The sequence below is a fragment of the Vombatus ursinus genome, unplaced genomic scaffold (genome assembly GCF_900497805.2).
Source record: "Vombatus ursinus unplaced genomic scaffold, bare-nosed wombat genome assembly UNPS02010822.1, whole genome shotgun sequence".
NCBI classification, from domain to species: Eukaryota; Metazoa; Chordata; class Mammalia; order Diprotodontia; family Vombatidae; genus Vombatus; species Vombatus ursinus.
The window spans coordinates 6759502-6781022 of NW_020950600.1; the positions used below are offsets into that span (position 1 = coordinate 6759502).

The 21521-nt window shown below is 52.9% G+C and overlaps 2 protein-coding genes across 6 annotated transcripts in view; one reads left to right on the top strand and one right to left on the bottom strand.

Moving 5' to 3' along the window:
• PLCH2 (phospholipase C eta 2) overlaps positions 1 to 2916 on the top strand; it is a 336561-nt gene extending 333645 nt beyond the window's left edge. For 4 of the 5 annotated variants that reach the window (XM_027855536.1, XM_027855535.1, XM_027855534.1 and 1 more), the window contains one exon: positions 305 to 2915. In XM_027855536.1, the coding sequence (XP_027711337.1) occupies positions 305 to 1905 (1601 nt within the window). In that variant the 3' untranslated portion in view covers positions 1906 to 2915. Of the gene's footprint in view, positions 1 to 304 lie in introns of all 5 variants that reach the window. The other variant, XM_027855539.1, reaches the window with a different exon arrangement.
• Positions 2917 to 13041: 10125 nt separating this feature from the next.
• The window catches only part of PANK4 (pantothenate kinase 4), a 44641-nt gene continuing 36161 nt past the window's right edge, over positions 13042 to 21521 (bottom strand). The window contains exons 13-19 of the mRNA XM_027855409.1: positions 19973 to 20124; positions 18577 to 18632; positions 18125 to 18174; positions 16718 to 16822; positions 16121 to 16221; positions 15843 to 15911; positions 13042 to 13570 (exon numbers count right to left, since the gene is read on the bottom strand). Of these exons, the coding sequence (XP_027711210.1) occupies positions 13357 to 13570; positions 15843 to 15911; positions 16121 to 16221; positions 16718 to 16822; positions 18125 to 18174; positions 18577 to 18632; positions 19973 to 20124 (747 nt within the window). The 3' untranslated portion in view covers positions 13042 to 13356. The remainder of the gene's footprint in view (positions 13571 to 15842; positions 15912 to 16120; positions 16222 to 16717; positions 16823 to 18124; positions 18175 to 18576; positions 18633 to 19972; positions 20125 to 21521) is intronic.

The following is a 21521-nucleotide window of genomic DNA, read 5'->3' on the forward strand; positions in this document are numbered from 1 at the left end:
TGTGTGTGTGTGTGTGTGTGTGTGTGTGTGTGTGTGTGTGTGTGTGTACACACAGGCACCCTTGGCTGGAGGGGATGAGGGAGAACTTGGGGAGGCAATGTAAGATTTAGAGGGTGGATGCCTCTGTGTATTGGCTCTAGTCCCTCAAACCCACCCCCGCCCCCATCCAGACTTCCCCAGGGCTCTGTGCCTGGTCCCCCACCCCCACCCCTTGCCGTGGGGCTCTCGGAGGGCTGGGCCCTGGGCGGCGTTCACGTCTCTCACTCACCCACTGCCTGGCTTGACGCTGCCCTTCTCTCTCCAGATGGCCGCCCGTTCTCCATCCAGAGATCTGTCTCGTCTTTGTACGGCCTCGAAACCATCGCGGAGGAGCCTCTCGTTGCCAAGGAAACGCCATCCCCCGCTCCCGGCCCCCCTCTGCCCCCCGCCCCCATCAGCGACTCCGAGGGAGGGTCCCACTGCTCCGCAGGCTCAGGCTCTGACACCCCTCTGAGCTCTCCCTCCCCAGGTGAGCCAGGTGGACTGACCGCTCCAGGGCCACACCACACTGAACGAGGTTCAGAGGGGGAACGACAGACGAACCGCGGAGAACAGGAGTTCCAGGGGGCTCTGCCCATGCCCCCGGCAGGGCAGGGCTCCCTGCTGCACCCCTCCCCCTCCCACCGTGAAGAGGAACCGGATGGGGCAGCCCGGAGGGCAGAGCACACAGGTGATCCTCAGGGTCCCCGCCGGCCTGTGGGTTCCGTCCCTCTGCGAATCCCTCCGGCCCCAGCTCGGGCCCTGGCCGGCCCGCCGGCTGTGGTGAGGAGGGCCAAGAGCGAAGGGCAGGTGACCTTTGACCACCTGCTGGTCCGGCGTGCCCCGCCGGGACAGTCCCCTGCTGCAGCCGTCTATTCAGATGCCACGGGCAGCGACCAGCTGTGGAGCAAGTTGGAGGCGGGCAGTCAACGGGACAGCATGTCCTCTTCCTCCAGCATGTCCTCCAATGACACGGTCATCGACCTCTCGATGCCCAACCTGGTGAGGAAAAGCCTGCCCAACCTGGGCTGTCTCACAGGCAGCCGGGAGAACCTGGGGGGGCTAGCAGTGCACAAGGGCCCCTGGCCCCGCTCAGCCGCCTCTGGCGGGGTCCAGCTGCCCCCTGTGACCAAGAGCAAGTCTAACCCCAACCTGAGGGCGGGGTTGGCCCCGCAGCCAGCCCCGGATGAGCTGCAGCCCCGGCCCCTGGCCCGGAGGCCCGAGGATGCTCTGGCCTCCCTCCGCCGGAGGCCCACGTGGAGCAGGCTGTACATGGAGGGCCTCCGGGCAGAGGGGTCCTCCCTGGGGCCCCGAGCTCAGGACGTGGGGGCCGCCGCCAAGTCCAAGAGCCTGGGCGACCTCACATCGGACGACTTTGCCCCCGGCTTCGAGAGTACGTACAGGAGCATCAGCCGCAGCTTTGGCCCCCGCCCAGCTCCTGCCGCTGGGGCAGGGAGATCGCTGGGACCCAGGCTGCAGGCCAGGCCTCGGGATGAGCTGACCGAGCAACTGAGGAGACTGACCGGCTTCCAGCTGGCCGGCGACATCACATCCCCCACCAGCCTGGGGCCCACAGAGGACGAGGACGAGGACGAGAGCGGGCCGGCCACAGCGGGCCAGGGGCCCGGCTTCCTTCGTAGGTCTTCCTCCCGGAGCCAGAGCAGAGTGCGCTACATTGCCACCCGGGCCAGGCAGGCCCAGGAGAGGCAAAGGCTCCAGGGTCTGGGGGTCCAGGGTCCCCTGGAGGAACGGGGCAACCCAGAGGGGGCCTGCTCTGTGAGCCGGGAGGGGTGTGTGGACTCTCTGGCTCTTCTGATTCCACCTTCCAAGTTCACCCCGGGCCTCATCGAGGATTCGGACTCGGGCCCTGTTCTTTTGAAACTCTAATCCGGGCAGAACTGGGGGAGGAGAAAGCCCAGCCAGGGAAAGGCTTTTGGGGTTCGGGCTGCAAAGACTGCGAAGTGTTCTTACTCCCATGTGTCCACCCACTAAGGTTCTGGCTCCCCGTCACTTGCCCCTCCTCTGGGCTCAGGCTGGAGCTGAGTGGTGAGGCAGATCCAGAACTGGCCACTCCTGTATTGTCTGGGCCCGGCCTTCTCTGTCTCCGGCTCTTCCCACCCACCTTCCTCCATCCAACGTCCCCAATACCCAGGCCACGGCCGCTGGGTGAGATCCCGCATGCCAGCACCTCCCCCTTCCCTCACCTGGGCTGGTCTCCAGCCCCCAGCGTCCGCCAGCTCCGCGGGGCTCTGAGGTGCTCACTCTACAGTCAAGGCAGTAGGGAGGAGGACATGGGACTCTTGGTCTCTGCCGCTGCCCTCCAGCTCAAATGTGGGGAGGGTTTGGGCTGGGAGGATGGCTCCCCACAGTGCTGCTGTACGTAGTGCATGGAGCAGAAGCTGTCGGGCTTCTCCATGTTCGCACTGCCACGCTAGGGTTTTCATGTGTTTTAAATGAGATTATATACGTATCTATATTTAAATTTTTAGACACACATATAGAACACGAGAGAAACTATCCAAAATTATCCTTCTCCAACCCCATTTTTACCTTTGTTTTTAGCCTCATGTGTATGTGCTTACACATGCATGTGTGTGCGTGTATATGTTTGGGTGAGTGTGCGTGTGTGTGTGTGTGTGTGTGTGTGTGTGTGTGTTCAGGACAGTGAGACACTATGAAGATCCTAGCCCTTCTTGATGGAGAGAATGTGGCTTCCACGCTGACCCCAGTCCTGGGAGAGGGCAATCACTTTCCCCTGAGACCCTGGGCCACCACCACTCCCCCCCTTTTTACCCATCTTGTTTTATTTGTATAAGAATTTTCTCTGTACATTGAAACATTTTAAAAACCTATTTGTAAGCTCTTCACAACGACTCCAATAAAATGCATCGAACCTTTTGGTTTCTGACTTCTTCCGATGGTAGCTGGGCTATGGACTCTGGCCCACTTTGGGAACCTTGAGTCAATTCACTGCTGTCCAGCCTCTGACCCCTCCCTGGACAGGGTGGGTTTGGGACTCCCCTCTGGACTGGCTTTGGAGGGGATTCCTCTCTAGTCTGGGTTGAGTTTGGGGCTCTTCTCAGGGCGAGGTTGGGTTGACGACTCATTTCCGGGCTCTGGGCTAAATCTGAGACTCCCGAGTACTGGGATGGACTGCTTTGGTCCTGAATGCTACACTCTCAGCTCAGGGCTTTGGGTTCAGTACTAATCTGATCTATAGCCAGGGCAAGATGACCAGAACTGTCCCAGGGCTCCAAATTTAAAGGTTGTTGACAGAACTTGGTGTCATTTGGCAGCCTGAAAACAACAGAGCTAACCTAGTTAGGACGAAAAATTACTTAAAATAGGAAACTTCCTGGTGCTTCCTCATAGTAGAGGTATATAGACAAGGTGGGATGCTCCTCAGTCAGCACCATCCTCCTAGCTGTGGCTTCCTAGCATGCTGGGTCTCCTTCCTCCAAACTGGATTTCTCTTCACAGGTTGAGCTGGGGGCTCATTTCACACCTCCTGCCCTGGGTACATTTGGCAGTGGTTACCCCAGGATCCAAATGGCTGGGCTCTGCTCTGGCTTCAGGTTAAACTGGGCCATGTTGGACTCTGGATTCAGTGTGTTGGGCTGAACTGGATCTGGGACTCGGGCACTGGGCTCTGGGCTCTGGGTACTAGGCTAGGCAAAGAGACAGGCTGGATTATTGGCTGGGGGGAGAAAAAGAGAGGAATGAACCAATGAACATTTAGTAAGCTCCTATGTACTAGGCACTGTGCTTCGTCTACAAAGACAAAAATTATAGTCCCTGCCCCTAGGAATTTGCATTTTACATAAGTAGTCATCTGTCCTCTGTTCAAAGGCCTCCAATGGGGTGGGGGCAGGGAGAAACCCAACCACTCCCAAGGTGCAGCCTATTCCATTCATTTTTATTCCACTCAGTTTTCTCTGACCCTTGCCTTAATTTGCTTCTTTACACCTTGTACCGTTGCACCTAATTCTGTCCTCTGGGGTGGGGGTGGGGGGGTGTCCAGCAGAACAGGACAGGTGAAATTCCTCCTGACCACATCACAGCTCTTTGAATATTTAGCTGTCCTGTGTTTCATTTTGGGTTTATTTGCCTGTTTAAACGCTGTTTCTCTTCAGTAGAAAATCAGCTCTTTGAGAATAGATAGTTTCCATATTTTTAAGTTTTGTATTCCCAGAGTTTAGCAAAGTGCCTGCCTGGCCCACGTAGCAGGTGCTGGATAAATGCTCCGAACAGAGCTCGACTGAACTGCCTGAAGGCCTGCGGCTCCAGGGACACGGCCGCTGCAGACCCGGATTCTGAGCCTGTCTCTGTCAGTAATTCCCTGGGTGACTTTAAGCAGCAAAGGCCCTGGGAACCCCATCCCTTTCACCCCCTTGGTCCCAAAGAGCTCCAGGACCCCGAGTCATCAAATCCCGGTTTTAGTCCTGGCTCTGTCCAGGCCTGTTGTGTGATCCTAACGAGCTAGGTTCCTACCTTGCTGAGCCTGTCTTCTGTACAAGGTGGTTGGTGTCAGTACCTGGGACCGTCTCCCTCACAGCTGGTGTTGTGAACCTCAAAGGAGATGAGGTAAGTGATCTGTAAACTCTCCCAAAGGGGTGCAGTGAGGATGGTGGGGCAAGGCCACCTCCACGGGACTTCAGGAAAGCTGGGGTTAGGGCATGGTCGGGGAAGCCGTGCCCAGGTGTGTCCACTAAGGCCTCGCTGCTTGGAACCCAAAACGAAGGGCAGGGAGCCCAGAATCTCAGACAGGGAAGGGAGCTGTGCAGCCACGTCCACAGGCCCCATCACAAACCCCCTGAGTCATCTCCCCAGCACCTCTGAGGAGGAAGCGTTCACTGCCTCTGGGCTGGCCACTCCATCTGGGGACAGCGCCATTTGTTCGGGCCTCAAGCTCGAGTCTGTCCCTTTCCTTCTCCTCTCCCTTCTCACCCCATCCCTCTTTCTGGTTCTGCTCTCGGAGGCAAGGCAACAAGGCGAATCCATCCCATGACCACCCTTCAGATTCTTGGTTGCACCCTCCTCAAGAATCCTCTTCTCCAGGGTTGTTTCTTCCTGACCCCATTTGGGGTTTTCTTGGCAGAGATACTGGAGTGGTTTGCCATTTCTTTCTCCAGCTCATTTGACAGACGACAAAACTGAGGCAAACAGGGTGAAGTGACTTGCTCAGGGCCACACAGCTGGGAAGTGTCCGAGGCTGGATTCGACCTCAGGTCTTCCTGACTCCAGGTCTGGCCCCTCTCTCCACTGTACCACCAAGCTGCTTCTCCAGGATGAACAACCCTACTTCCCTCAGGGAGAACCTCATGACCTGATTTCAAGGCCGTGCATGAAGAGAAAGCGAATGGATCAAGAAGGGCTTTGTGAAGGAGATGGGCCTTGAGCTTGGCTTTTAAAGAAGGGTCACACTTCTTTTTGCTAGCCCCGCCAAGCTCCATTGCCTAAAGGAGTATGGGAGAGACTATGTGTAGGAGTTGGGGAATCTTCCTTTTTCCTTCCATGGGTTTCTAGTTACAGGGCTTTGCTGATCTGTGGAAAAGCTGTTGCCTTGCTCTGGGACTTCCTTGCTCAGTACTAAGAAAGGAGGGTGAAACTTGCCTGGTTCCCCACCCAAGTCCCCCTCCCATACGTCCCAACATCCTGTCTGCTCCCTCCCCCCAATTCTTAGATCGTATCTACAACTCTCTATTTTTCCAGGAGAGGGGAAATGCTTCTAGGCACATTCCTGTTGTATAGCAGCAGTGGTGTGAGGGCTGTGATGAGGGTGGGAAGGGATGTCCCATGTCAACAATGCAAAGACCATTCTCCCCCAGCAAGGCTGTAGCAAGCTGAGAACAGCCTTCCCCCCCCCCCCCCCCGGGGGCCCAGGAGGAAGCTGCCAGGCCTAGGGCTCCTCTGGAAATGGGCACAGATTGGATTAGGTGGTCAGGAGATTCTAAGGAAACAATTAAGGTTCCTCCTAGTCTCCATCAGGATTCAGGAAGTCTGGGGGAAGCGGACGGACAGACAGGTTCTCCTCTCTTGGCCTACAGAAGCCATCTAGGGGATGGATTGATGGGTTTCAAAGCAGTGATTGTCAGGGGGTCTGCAAGGGGCCTAGGCTGGCAGCAGACAAGCCGCGGTTCCTCTGAAATAATAAATGCCTTAGGTCACCAGGCCACAAACTGAAAGAATTCATTTCTTAAAAGCACTGTTCATGTCAGGGTGGCTCCCCCAATCACTAGCTCCCCCAGTAAAGGAGGTCCAGGAGGTTGGAGCAAAGGCAGACCCTAAGTCCACGCTGGGTTCTCATGGACAGGAAATGAGCTGACTTTTCCAGGCCAGGATCTGAGGGACCGAGCAGGCAGCTGAAAGAGGGGAGGCAGGAGGAGGGAGGCGGAGGGGATACCGAGTCTCTGTGAAGCTGGCTCTTTGCTGACAGGCCACTGGGGGATCAATCCATGAGACCTGAGCCCCCTCACCCTTTTGTGATCAGCTCCCTGAGGAGGAAGAGTGGTTTTTGCGTTATTTCCAGATACTCTGATTTGTCTCCTTGGGCATTCACTGAAGCTTTATGCTGCCCCACCCCCAACCTGCCTTTCTCCTTCATCTGTAAAATGGGGACAATACTTTATTGCCTTCTAAGACTGTCCAGTAAAAAAAGCATGGTGCAGAGGTTAGGGATTCACATTACTGTTTGCAGCCCCTCGGGCCTTTGAGGGATGGGGAACCGCAGATCTGGCCCAAAATGGGGAGCGGCCCACGTGCAAGTGGGGGTGGCTATGGAAGCAGGTCTGCCGCCCAAGGCCCTAGGTACAGCTTAGCCCAGAGCAGAAGGGTCAGCCCCGGGCTGGGGGGACAGAAGGAGAAAGTCCCACCCCTGCTCCCTCCCCCTGGAGCAAGGGAGTCTTCGGTGGAATGGGCAAGTCTGCCTGCCACAGCCGCGGCCCCAGAAGCTCCCGGCTGGCTCGTCGGCATCCCGACCCCACCCCAGGGCCACAGCTTTCCTGGCCAGAGGCCAAGGGACAACCAGTGTGGAGCTCCTCTGGGTGAGCCCAGACACCAGACAGCTACTTCAGGCCACAAAATACTGACAATGGAAGCCAGAGTTTATAGAGCACTTTAAGGTCTGCAAAGTGCTTTCACGCTATCTCACTCAGGAAGAGTCAGAGGAGGGGCACTGCTGCCTGGCCCCGACCCCAGCGTGCCCACCCTCCTCCTACATGGACTTCCTTCCCACCCCTCCGCCAGGTGCTGCTTTCCAGCCCAGCCAGGCTCTCCAGGTGTCTCCCGAGTGCCACCTGGTGGCTCTTAAGGGGAAGTCCCTGGATCACGGTCATTATCAGTGAGCCACCCCACCCCCCCACCCCCAGGGGCTGTCATCCCCTGGGGTCCTGATAAAGAGACAGGCAAGGGCCACAGACCCAGTCTCCTAAGGTGCCTGGATAGGCAGACAGGTCCCCAGGAGCCCCTGAGCTCTTCAACTGGGGCAATCATTAGCTAGTAGATAGTGCACTGAATTTGGAGTCCCCCCAGAGCTGGGTTCAAATTCTGAAGCAAATTCACTACTTGTGTGACCTTAAGCAAATCACTGCACCTTTCAGGGCTGTAGTTTCCTCTGCTGTCAAAGGAGGGGCCATGGAGATCAGACTATAGAGGCAGTGTGGTCCAGTGAATACAGCACTGGGGGTGGAGTCCAGAAGACCTGGGTTTGAATCCTGCCTCAGACAGTGTTATCCTGATCAGTCACTTAACCCCTCGAGACCTCAATTTTCTTACTCAATGGTCTATCTCTAAGGTCACTTCCAGCTCCAAAGAAAAATGCACATGTTATGTTCCCTCCCTCTCCTGGTACCTCCAGGGGTCCCCGAGGAGGACAGAAGAAGGAAAGGCAGGGTTACTCAGAGAGCAGAGCTGGGAGACAGGACAGGCTTCTGAGGAAGGCAACATATCCGGCCATCTCCCAGGAGCCAAAGCCCAGTCCTCACTCCCCACATGGGACACACCCAGCCCTGTACGGGGACCTTCACACTGCAGTGTCCCAGGAGGGGCTGGCAAGCAGCAGGAGCGTAGTCAATGATTACTGATTGGAAGGGATGGACGAGCCTCAGTGGAGGCTAGCCCTAACGCACAGCTAGGACAATAACCCCTGGAGATGGATCTGGGGCTGAGGGAACCAGAGAATACCGAGGTTTCAAACTCGCCAGGGCTGGGCTGGATTCTAGAGGCCGCTTGCTCCAGATTTCTTACCTTGCAGTCTGTGAAGTTGAAAATGGCCTAAGCTGGAGGACCTCATCAGTCAGATGTGGCACAAATGATAACTCACGTTTCTTCAGTGCTGCCCTGGAGTGCACCGAGTGCTTGAACGGCATGATGCCTGGTGATTCTCGCCACAAAGGTGGGTGCCATTACGCTCACTGTACAGCTGGGGAAGCAGACCGAAAGGGCAGAGTGGACCACATCTCCCTTAAGTGTCTGGCTCCAAGTCCACCAGCCAAGCACAGGCTGGCCTACATGGCCCCGGACGTCCCTTCCAACTCTGACATGCTGTGATTCTGAGTCCATCCTCCACTTGTCTGGGCCTCAGTTCCCTCCTTTGTAAAAATGGGTTGTGCCCTCACTGGCAACTTGCCAAAGGTGAACACCTGTGGCCCCAGATTTGTTCCTTAGGACTGACCATCTGAGCAAAGTCACCTCATATCATGGTCCAGCTGGCACGGAACTGTTTACTTACCTCCAAAATGGAGGAGGGAAGGTTGGGCTCGGTGACAGCTAAGGCCGGTTTCCAGTGCTCCTGGGTTATCACTTGAATTTTTATCTTTTAAATTATAGTCCAGAAGTCAGCATGGTATAGTTAACATGGTATACATATATAAATAGGTATAGATAGATAGATAGATAGATAGACAGACAGACTTGCAGACAGACAGACAGACAGATAGATAGACTGGTAGACAGACAGACAGACAGATAGACTGGTAGACAGACAGACAGACAGACTGGTAGACAGACAGACAGACAGATAGATAGACAGACAGATATATAGACAGACAGACTGGTACACAGACAGACAGATAGATAGATAGACTGGTAGACAGACAGACAGACAGACAGACTGGTAGACAGACAGACAGACAGATAGATAGACATAGATAGATAGATAGACAGACTGGTAGACAGACAAGACAGACAAACAGATACATACAGACAGACAGATAGATAGATAGATAGATAGATAGATAGATAGATAGATAGATAGATAGATAGATAGACTGGCCTCAAGGATACCTGGGTCCAAGTTCTACCTGGGCCACATATCAGCTAAATTTCTGAACCTCTCAGTGGCCCAGGCCATAAGCCACAGAGAAGGAGCCCAGAGGCATACTGGAGTGCAGAGGTCACTCCTTAAGAATTTCTTGGACCAGGAAAATCACAGGGCCAGGCCAGAATCTGGCCTCAGAACCAGCTCTGCCTGGGCCACATCCTGGCTGTTAGACCCTGGGCAAATCACAACTTTCTGGAGCCCAGGTAGCTTGCTAAAAATTACTGTTATTCATTCATCCAGTTGTGTATGAATCTTTGTGACCCCATGGACCATACCTAGCACACCAGGGCCTTCTATCCTCCACTATCTCTCAGTCTGTCCAAGCTCATGTCCATTGTTTTCATGACACTATCTATCCATCTCTTCTTCTGCTGTTCCCTTCTCCTCTTGCCTTTAATCCTTCCCAACATCAAGGTCTTTTCCAATGAGTCCCATCTTCTCATTATGTGGCCCAAGTATTTAAGCTTCAGCTTCAGTATTTGACCTTCCAGTGAATGGCCTGAATTAATTTCTTTAAGTGTTGACTGATTTGATCTCCTTGCTGGCCAAGGGACTCTCAAAAGTCTTCTCCAGGGGCAGCTAGGTGTCACAGTAGATAGAGCACTGGCCCTGGATTCAGGAGGACCCGAGTTCAAATCCAGCCTAAGATACACAACACTCACGAGCTGTGTGACCATGGGCAAGTCACTTAACCCCACTGCCTAGCCAAAAAAAAAAAAAAGTCTTCTCCAGCAACACAATTCAGGAGTCACTTCCTCAGGTGCTCGGTTTTTCTTACAATCCAACTACATGGCTAGTAGAAAAACCACAGCTTTGACTAGATAGAACTTTGCTAGCAAGGTGCTATCTCTGTTTTTCAGTATGCTGTCCACATAAGCCACAGCTTTCCTTCCAAGAAAAAAGCGTCTTTTAATCTCATGGCTGCAGTCGCTGTCTGCAGTGATCTTTGAGCCCAAGAATATAAAATCTGACACTGCTCCAATTATTTCTCCATTTGCCAAGAAGCGATGGGGCCAGTTGCCATGATCTTAGGTTTTGTTTTTTCTGTTAGGTTTCCATCCAGCTTTTACACTCTCCTCTCACCCTCATGAAGAGGCTTCTTAATTATTCTTCTTCACTTTCTGTCATCAGAGTACATATCTGAGATTGCTGATAATTCTCCCAGCAACCCTGATTCTGACTTTTTATTCATCCAGCCTGGCATTTCCCATGATGTACTCTGCATTTAAGTTAAATAAGGTAACAATATTCAGCCTTGTGGTGCTCCTTTTCCAATCTTAAACCAATCAGTTGTTCCATGTTTGGTCCCAATTGTTGCTTTTTTGGCCCACATTCAATTTCCTCAAGAGACAAGTAAGATGACCTGGTACTCCCATCTCTTTGAGGCCTTGCCACATTTTGTCGGGATCCACACAGTCAAAAGCTTTAGTGTGGTCAATGAAGCAGAAGCAGAAGTTTTTCTGGAACTCCCTCGCTTTCTCCATAATCCAGTGAAAGTCGGCAATTTGGTCTTTAGTTCCTCTGCCTCTTTGAAAACCAGCCTGATCTTCTGGTAATTCTCGGTTCACATGTTGCTGAAGCCTAGCTTGCAGAATCTTAGGCATAACCTCGCTGGTGTGTGAAATGAGCACAACTGTCTGATAATTTGAACATTCCTTGGCATTGCCCTTCTTTAGGACTGGGATGTAAACTGATCTCTTCCAATCCAGTGGCCACTGTTGAGTTTTCCAGATTTGCTGGCACACTGAGTGCAGCACTTCACCAGCATCATCTTTTAGGGTTTTAAATAGCTCAGCTGGAATTCCATCACCTCCACTAGCCTTACTGTGAGCAATGCTACCTAAGGCCCACTTCACTCACTAAGACTAGAAAGCCCCATTACTCACCAGCTGCTCCTGACACTAATTAAATCAAGTCTGACCCCAGCCCCTCCTCCTCATAACCCAGGTTCCATACTGCTTTCTTGGGGCAAAGCGCTTACCCAGGCAGTAGACGCCTGGCTCCACAGGCAAACTAAGGCAGGCCATAGAAATCTTATATAAACCGAGAATGCCTAGGCTTTTCAGAAATCCTGCCTACTGGCCCTGGCTAACCCTTGGGGACTGCATCCCCACAAATTTGAGGCTCCAATACAGAAGAAACCCTGTGCCATTTACTGATGGGCAGGAATTTGGTAGGATGATAGATTTACAGCTGGCCAGGACCTTCCCATTTTACAAAGTGGGGAGCTGAGCCCCACAGAGGGGATTATGACTTGCTTGAGCTGACTCCGGATCTCAGAGCTGGAGACTTCAAAGTCCCTTGGGACTAATCCCCTCATTTTACAGAGGAGGAAACTGAGAGCAGCAGGCAGACTGGGATTCAAAACCAGGTCCTCTGACTACAAATCCTGCGCTCACTGAAGCAGCCAGCAGGCTGGTAACCGGTCACATATCCTGGATTCTAGGATGTAACTGCAAAGTTGTGCTTGTGACATGTGAGGGGCAGACCCTTCAGAACTGGAAGAGCCCTGAGGAGTCTAGGTCTGGTCCCATTCCAGTTCTGGTGAGACACTTCCCGAGTGGAAACTCAAACCCACCAGGTCCACATCATCCCCAACCTCCCCTGTTTCCAGGACTTGCCATCTCCCGCCTCCATGTCTTTGCATAGGCCGTCCCCACATCTGGATTGCACTCCCCTCACATCCCCATCCTTTGCAATCTCTACCTTCTTTCAAGGAATAGCTCAAGTGCCACCTCCAAAACAAGGCCTTCCCCGGCTCCCCCATTCCCAAAATCACTTTGTGCTCATCTTGTGTTTACCTCTGCCTATTTGTGGTGCTTCCCCCCAGCAAAGCATGGGCTCCCTCAAGACAGGGACTGTTTCATTTTGTGTGTGTGTGTGTCTGTATGTGGTGTGTGGGTGTGTGTGTGAGAGAGAGAGTGACAGAGACAGAGACAGACAGAGAGACTATCTGGTTTGCTCCGAGGCCGAGTGTGAACAAGCCACCTCCTCACTCCTCATTCAGATACCACTTCTGCCTCTGAAGGGCCACCAAGCAGTCCACAAACACTTATCGAGTGTCTGTAAGATATGTGTGCAAGACTCACAGTCCCTGCCCACAAGGAAGTGCTCTCTTTCAGTACTACTTGCCAGACAAGAGATCCCTCCACAGCGGGATGCCTGCCTGCTGCTCACCCTGCCCTGTTCTTCCTCCCTTTCAGCTGGAGCTTGCCAGTAGAGTGTGGACAGCACAGAAGAATGGGCCTTGGTGGGCTTGGAGACCCCACGAGGGAAGGAACCACGATGCCCTGGGAGGCGCAGGCTGTGACTGGCCCCGGCTGCTGCCAAGCTCAGTGGAAGGGGCACGGCACACTCCCTGCCTGTCCAGGCTCCCCCTGCATGTGGCACCATGCACACCTGCTTCAGGGCCCTGGAAACCAAGGGCCTCCACGTTTGGTTCTGCCGGCTCGCTGCCAGCGTCCTGGAGCTCTTTACCCAAAGAAGGTCTTGGGTCCTCCCCAATGCAGGGAGGCCCAGGATGACGTGAGAGAGAACGGAGCTTGGAAAGTCGGCTCTGTGGGCTGAGAAGGGCCTGCAGCGCCAGCCTCGTCTAAAGGAGCAAACACGCAAAAGCAACTCTGGGCTCTTTAAAAACTCTATTTGGTACGGGCCATTTGACTGCTGGCGGATTTTAGTCAAAGATAGATATATATTTTAAAAAGTTTCTTTAACATTTAAATATATTTCAATATGAATGTCTCACAGAACAAAAAAAGTCAAGTCTTTCCATCACAAATACTGCAGCATTAAAATAAACACTTACCAAAATAAACAATATGAGTGATATACATATATATACGTTTGTGGGTACTCTATCGAGTTAGTCGTATCGTCGCTCTGCGTCACAAAAGCACAATATAAATACAGACTCTGATTGGAACTCCATTTCCCCTGTTGTAATAAAAATACATTCTTTACCACTGACAATAAAGCTAGTGCAAGTGCAGGGCAGGAGGGCCCCCGCCCCGAGGGGCTGCTCACTTGGCTGGGACTTCATACTTGAAAATGACGCTGAAGAGCCGGCCCCCCAGCCGGTCGGCCAGCCAGGAGTTCTTGATGACGGCGAGCTTGAGGCTCTCGCAGCGCAGGGCCGCGTGGTAGTTGGTGTGGATGGCGCGGCCCATGCCCTCGATGACCACCAGGTCCGTGCTGCGCTCCCGAACCAGCACCGCCAGCCCTTTGTCTAGACGGCTGCAAGGGAAGAGAGGAGCATGGTGAGCGGGGTGCCCGGCGGGGACGTGCGTGTGCCCACCACGCACTGTCCTTCACCGGCACCTGTAGAACTGACACGGACCTCCGCTCTTTCATCGTTATCAATCTGTACCAAACTTTAAACGTTCCCCTTCTGAAGCGGTCTGTCAGCCTAGACAGGGCTGCTTAAACTTTTTCCACTCGTGACCCAGCGTTGGCTGGCGTGTGGCCTGAGGCACGAGCAGCGCAAAGTGCGCATGCTGTGTGTTCAGGATCAAGGCTGCCGTGAAGCTGCGCGATGCAACACGGGCTGGCGCTGCCAGAAACACTTCAGATTCATTACATGTTTGACCTTTAATTAAGTTTTGGTCATTGAGCATTCAGAAACCTTTTACTGCTGCCAAATTTTTGGGGTCGTGACCCACAGTTTAAGAAGCGCTGGTCTAGAGCACGTCACGCTTCCTTTGTACAGACAGCATATCCCTGGGAGGGCAGGGGACGGCGGTCCTCCTCTGTGGCAACATCATCATGGGCATCCCCTCATACAGAAAATCCTTGCACTGATGAAGGTTAGCAATTCATCTTTGTGCAGAGAGGTTAAGTCACCTCAACTCATTAAGCATTTATTAAGCCTCTACTGCACTAAGTGGTGCACTGGGGCAGCTAGGTGGGGCGGCAGACAGAGCACCAGGCCTGGAGTCAGGAGGACTCCTCTTTCTGAGTTCAAATCTGGCCTCAGATACTGCCTAGCTGTGTGACCCTGGGCAAGTCACTTCACCCTGTTTGCCTCAGTTTCCTCATCCGTCAAAATGACCTGGAGAAGGAAATGGCAAACCCCTCTAGTATCTTTGCCAAGAAAAACCCAAAGGGGGTCACGAAGAGGCAGACACATCTGAACAACAACAACAAAATATATATTCCTGGAAATGTGCTGGGTGCTGGGATACAAAACCAGTTTACAGTGCCAAGAGGAGAGAGAATACAAAACAAAGAAACACAAATATTTTTATGGGCAGGAACTGGAGGGAACTGGGAAACAGTGCCCCTGGATGAGCTGGCACAAGCACAGAGCCCTGGAGGCCCCTGGTGGGGTTTTAAGAGGCCGGGGGAGGAGAGGGAGCTCGCTGGGCAGGGGGCATGGCTGTGACACAGCACAAGGGCCAAGGGCATGGGACCCGGCCCACCATCTCCCAGCCAGTATGTGTCAGAAGCAGGACTCTGGTCCAGGCCTTTCTGATGCGCAGGCTGGCAGAACCACTTTCTGTTGGCAAACAGATGCTTCTAATTACAAAACTATTCTTAACCAAGAAGGGCTTCTTAAGGAACTCTGCTGGACAACCCTGTTACCCAGTAAAGGACCTGCCTCATCTTAAAATGAACCCATTTTGAATCTGTCATCTTACCAATTCTAACCAGCCTTCTGCAATGAGTGAATTTTTTCTGGACGACCCTGGCTCTGGATCACCAGGGGCCCCACTAACAGACACACTTGTGTGGGACCCATTTACGCTGCTATCAAGAACATAATAATTGTTCGAATGTCTGTGGTTGAAGCTGACTGCCATTCTCACTTAAGCTGACAAAAGAGGAGCTTTTCCCAAGGAAGTCTGTAGAATGGATCCCGAACTTTCGGAGTTGGAAAGGTGTCAGCAGGCACCTAGCCGAGCCCCACAGCGGGAAAGGATTCCCCCTACAACACACCTGACAAGTAGGCGGATGGCCTATGTTTGAAGACCTCCTGCGAAGGGAACCTCACTACCTCCTAAGGAAGCCCCCTGGACAATGTGGACCAGGCCTTATTGTGACAAGGTCTTCCTGGCCTAATGCGCCTTTTGTCATCTTCTGCCCACTGAGCACCCTGACGGGGGGGGGGGGTGCTGCCTGGTCACGCCCCCTTGCTTCCAATCCCACAGACATAACACGTTTGAGTGGCAGAGGCTGAGGTGACAACCAGTAAACTGCTGAGACACATCAGATGTTCAAGCATAACATATCATGGTTACAAAACATGAACGCTTTGAGTTACCAAAAAATATGCTGCCTCATGGTTAGCGCCGGGTGCTCCCTTTCCTTAGAAGCAGAGCAGCCCCCGCTGGGGACAAGGCTAGTATCACCCTGCCTCTCTCTTCTCTTCCTGTCACACACACACCCCAGCACCTTCCTCGCGGAAGAGAATGAGGACCAGGTGATCACTAAGGGCCCTTCAGGCTTCTCCGCCGTCTCCGGCCTCCTCCCCATCTCCAGGCAGAGCCAGACACAGCTCCTGGATTACCTTAGATCTAAGCAGGGGGAACTCGAGCCCGTCTGTACCAAGAGCAGCTTGTCCTCTTTCAATGCGGATCTAGAGGAGACAAAACAGGCCCTTGAATACAAGGGGAGCACCCACACAAGCCCCGCAGCGGGGCACAGCAGACACACGTGCACACACAAGCACACACGAGCACACGCGAGCCCAGCGCCGCCCACCCACAGGCACAGGAGGGATGCTCCATGGCCACCTGCCGGGGCCCCAGCTGGACAAATCCTGCGGCCGCTGGGAGGCCAACTCACTGGATGAGAGGGTCCATTGCCGCTATCCGCTCGGCCACAATGAGAGACTCGTTGTAGGTCACATCGTTGAGGGCGGGTCCAGAATTACAGGCTAATATGACCTGGAGCAAAAAGGGCCATGTCAGCACTGGAGCAACCACCTGCACTGAGGGCAAGGTTAGCGGGGGCTTCCGCTCAGGCTTTGTGGAGTGATGGGGTTTCGGTTGTCTGGCACTCGAGGACAAGTCTAAGAGCAGACGACAGCCAGCGTCCTTAAGCAAACACAAAGTCTAAAGCTAGGGAACAGAAAGGCTCGGGAGGTCCGTCTGCCCTGTGAGAGTCACTTTAACTTGCTATGAAACAAAAAAGCCAATGTGATGTCTAAGAACCCTAGTTTGATCTAGTCCAAATTACCTCCTACATTTGGGGACAAGGGAAAATCTCACTGCCGAAAGTATGCCAAGGTCTGGAGGGCCTCCACTCCCAATCGGGCAGTCACTCGCTCTTTCTTGCCTTGGTCGCCTTACAATCTCAGCAGCTAGAACCCTGGCAGTGAGTGACACATGTCCTGCTCTGGCCAGAGAAAAGGGTCCCCAGGACTGGGCGGTACACACTCACCTCCGTTCCTCTAAAGAGTAGCTCCCTGACAAAGGGGAAGACTCCCAAAATGATGTCTATTCCACTGTTATCTGCGAAAATTAAGGCACATTTATGAGGGGGACCCTGCAAGACAAAACCAGGATGTTCAGTTTGGAACAGGAGTTTCTAAATTCAGAATAATCATCACAGAAGCAGAGAATGCCTGAGGTGGAATGACCTCGGCAGCCTGACGGTCTGACCCATACAAGGCTCCTTCCCAATCTCGCACTCAAGCGGCCAACCAGCTTCAGCCCACAAGCCTCTAGAGAGGGGGATCTGACTCGGGCCCTCCCAGGCAGTCCCTCCCCCTCCCCAGCTCTGGACGGGGCAGCTCCAGTCATCAGGGTCTTTCTGACCTCAGATCACAACTTGCCTGCCTGTCCCTTCCCCCATCTCCCTGCCCCTGCCCTTGGAGGCCAAGGAGAGTGAGGCGTGGGCCTCCTGCCACATCACTGCTCCCCCCAGCCCAGGACTTGAGGACAGGTCACCCCTGAGGCTTCTTTTCTCTGGGTTAAAGGGCCCTAGTTCCTCCCAAGTGTTTTCTGATGGCATGGTCTCTAACACCAGCTCTGCCATCATTTCTAACTCTTCTGTGGGACGCGGACAAACATGGCCTCTGCGCACCAGAGGCTAAGGCTAGAAGGGCAGAAGGAATACGCATTCATTAAATCCCTACTACGTGCCAGCCAAGTGCTGGGGACGCAAAGAAGGGAAGTCAACATTCTGACAGGGGAGACAGCACGTGAGTCATCAGGCACACAGAGAAGTACAAAGGGGATGGAAGTCATCTCAAAGGGGGCAACAGCAGCTGAGGGGACTGGCAAAGGCCTCCTGCAGAAGGTGGGATCAAACTGAACCTCGAAGGAATTAAGGATCACTAGATTTCAAGCTTTTATTGGAGAATAAAAATTTTTTTTAAAAACCCTACATATGTGTGTATGCACCCACATGTGCATCTGTGCACTCACGCACATGTACTTCCCCCACCTCCCCCGCATGCACACAAAGCCCCCCAGGGAAGAGTCAGCTGTATCTAACAGACACCCCCCCACCCTGATCAGCCGTTCCCTCCCTACCACACAGGAGCCCACAACATAAGAAGGGGAGAGGCCTTTCAGAGACCTGCCGTGTGCACCAAGGCCCAAAGAAGGACACCTTGCGCCCGGTGTCCAGCATGGAACCGCGGCCATCTTTCCATGATGCCACACACTGCCTTCCTGGCCCTTCCCTTCCTCATCCCTAGAGCAGGAGGGTCAGAGAAACCCAGCAGGGTAAGGTGACGCCTATCCCAAGGGTGGAAAAGCCTGGCTCCATCTTGGGTCCATCCCAACAGCATCAGGCCAGCGCTCCCTTGGACAGTCTGGACAGCCGTGACCACACACCTACCTTTAGCCGCTGCAGCCACTCTCCATAGGAGTCCACTAGCCAAGGGCGTTCTAAAGGAAAGACAGAAGACAGAGTCTCGTTGACGAGACCCAGCCACCCACAGAGCAACCACAGGTCAGGCAGGGGGGTTGTGCATCTCCTCCAAGGAGGTTTCTCTCTGTGACTTAGTATGTTTTAATGAGGAAGAAGGGAAATTAAGCCATGTAGAGGCATTCCAGTTTACTAAAGACCATCAGTCAGTCAGTCAGAGAGCTATTCTAGGCAGTGCTGAAGGTTAGTCAGTGGGCTATCCCAGGCAGCACTTGGCTGTCAATGGGCTATCCCAAGCAGAGTTAGCCATCAGTCAGTCCAGCGGGCTATCCCAGGCAGTGCTAGCTGTCAGTCAGTGGGCCATCCCAGGCTTCTCGCCCCACTACTAGCTACGTGCCCTTATCCGCCTAAGGCATCCATACCTTGTAATTTCTTCTTGGCTTCTTCAAATCCAAACTGCGGCTCACATTCCAGAACACTAGACAAAGAAAAAAAGCTATGAATAAAAAGCCTGTTGGGTCCAGTTGCTCCACGTGGAGAATGAGACTAGTAAGAGCTGAACCAGCAGAGCCTCACGAGGGCCCGGATTCTGGGCAGGGGGGCTGAGAATCTAAGGGAAGACAGAGCCCATCTCTGGGAGCTGTGCTAGAGGGTCCTGCTCCAGACAGACGTGGGGCCATGGCAGACAATGAAGTCTTTCTGTATTAACAGGAGACTCCACATTCCAGGGGGCAGCAGCTGGCGGTGAAATGGCATGTCTCTAAGACCTGCACAATCCTCAATCACAGTCCATGACATGCAGAAGACATGCAGGTCATGCCAAGAACATGGAAAAATTGAATGGCCCAGTTGGCCCTCCTGGTCCCCTCCACTGATAGAGAAAGACACTCCAAAAGTCAGTGAGAGGGTAAGGGCTCTAAATTGAAGAAAACACACCAACGTTGCTGGATTTTAGGTTTCTTTTAAACCCAATAACAGTTTCCAAAAAAAGAAAGAAAAAGGTTATAAAGCTTAGATCACTCCCCAAAGCCTATTTAGAAGAGCATGGCAAGGCAGGGTCATTTCAAACCAACAGGAAATGTCATCAGCTTAAATCAGATGCTTTACTCTAGCTTTGCACACACGGTGATGGAAAGAGCTGTAATTCAGTACAAATCTAAGTTGCTTTAACAATTAAAAAGATGTCAGGGAATAAAAACATAAAACTATTATGACATATACTACATAGAAACTAGAAATAAGTGCATTTTACATGGGTCTCTCAGGATGATCGATTACATAATCCTGGGAACATTTTTAGAGCCCTTTTTTAAAAAAGAAAAGAAAATCACTCAAGGTGAGGGCTTTACCAGGGGAATGGATTTCATTTTAATTGTTTTTTAAAGTGTACCCCTCTCCAACATCACAGAGGATTTCATTCAACCTGTGGAGGCCTGTGACTCAGTGGGTAGAGATGAAAAGTGAGTTTCCAGCTCAGGACAGCCAGGTGTCTGCTGAACTCCAAGTGTCTAACAGGTCAGGACAAAGTCTGAAAGCAACCCCTTAACCTACTCCAACCCAGGCTGGCTGGCTCTCCACATGGGCCACCCTGGCACACCCATGGGCAGGGATGGAGGCAGGCTTGTTTAAAGGATGGCCTTGGCCTCAACAACCATTCCAGACATAGAAGCAGCGGGCACGCATGGGGTGGGAGGGTAATGGTCACATTCACACCATTCAACTCAACTGGGGCTGGGGTCTCCAGACGGGCAAGAAAAACCAAAATGGGGGGGGAGGGAAGGTGCTTAGAAACGGTGCCGTGAAACATTGAACACCTACTCTGAGACTGCTTTTGCTCCCCAGTCAAAGACATTCCCCGCAAGAAGTCCTTTCACCAGAGCAAACTGCCTCTCCTCCCAGCCTAATGAATCCAAAGATCTGATTACTCTTTGAAAACATTTTAACGCTATGCCATTTTCTCTCTGTTTTACCTGTAGAAAGATATGAGACATTGGATACACAGATGAAGAAATCGTCCTTACCCAGCAGCAGACGTTCAGTCCCCAAGACCACTTCCAAGCACTCAAGCATTCTCCGCTAGGTTCATGGCCTTTACTGGACCAACAAGTCACCGTTATCAGTACAGGCTCAGCACAGGCAAGGAAACAAACACAACGACTGTTCTTCGGGGCCTCATCAAGCAATGACCAGGGCTGACCCCATTCTAAGCAAGGGATGATGCTCTAGGGGTGTCCTCCCTCCCCTGACCACAACCAGGGCACTGGTTAATGGGAGGGATCAGGGGGGTGAAAATACCCACATCCAGATCACGTGTTTGTAAAATCAGAGATCTGAGCAGGAATAACGTAAAAGCAGTAAGCCCAGAAGCCTAGGGTTTCTCATGGCCACTGGACTCCCCCGGGGTTGGGGGTGTGAATTTGGGCAGCCCCCCGGAAGGGTAGGTCAGCACAGCAGCACTAAGGGGGAGGGGAGGGGAGGGGGACAAGGCAGGCTGCAAAGTTCTCCTGACATACCCAGGCTGCTCTGCTCTTGACCAGAAAAGTCTGTGAGGGCCAGGTCTTTTCTCTCAGGTTGACTGGGGGTGGGGGGAGTCCCACCTGACCTGTTTCTCACAAGAGGGCCAAACCTGAGCCTCAGGGGCAGGGGAGACTGCCACAGAAATCCAACATTCCTGACTTTACCATGGATGACGTTCCCCCATCCAAGAATACACCCCCGACTTATCCCATTTATTAATAATAAGTGGAAAGAGTTCTAACAGCAGCTGCTAGGATTAGTCATTATAAATGTAACTTTTAAAATACAGACAAACATACACTTTGGCATTCCAATGCCAAACATCTGTGCCAGCGGCATGATCATCCACAAACTAGGGGATGAGGAGAAGACTTCTGGATTCTGCCCAGCTCCCTGGACAGGAGCTGGGGGTGCTCGGGGAAATCTGACCTCAGCTTCTTTCTGTCCCAGGATGAAGCCCCACAGGCCTGGGGTCAGCACAGAGCCCACACATCAGTCACAGCAGCCTTTTTAAAGGCACTGTCGGTCAATCGATTATCAGAGACGCAGCAGTTCTCTCTGTGAGATACAGCACGCCTCCCTCCACTTGGCTTACTCCGGGAATCGGAAGGGGGTGCTTGGGTAACTCAATGTTCCCCAACAGAGCCAGAGGCCTCGTTTCACCCTGAGAATCCCTACTGAGCTCTAGCTAGCTCTCTCTCTCTCCTTTCTCTCTCCGCCCTCTTCCCTCCCCCCCACCTGGTCATCTTGGGTATAAGAGTACCCCACACGATACCTCTACGTGATCTATGGGGGAAATCACCGTGGCGCCTTCAATCCACAGCCTTTCAGCAGACACTGCCAACAGAGA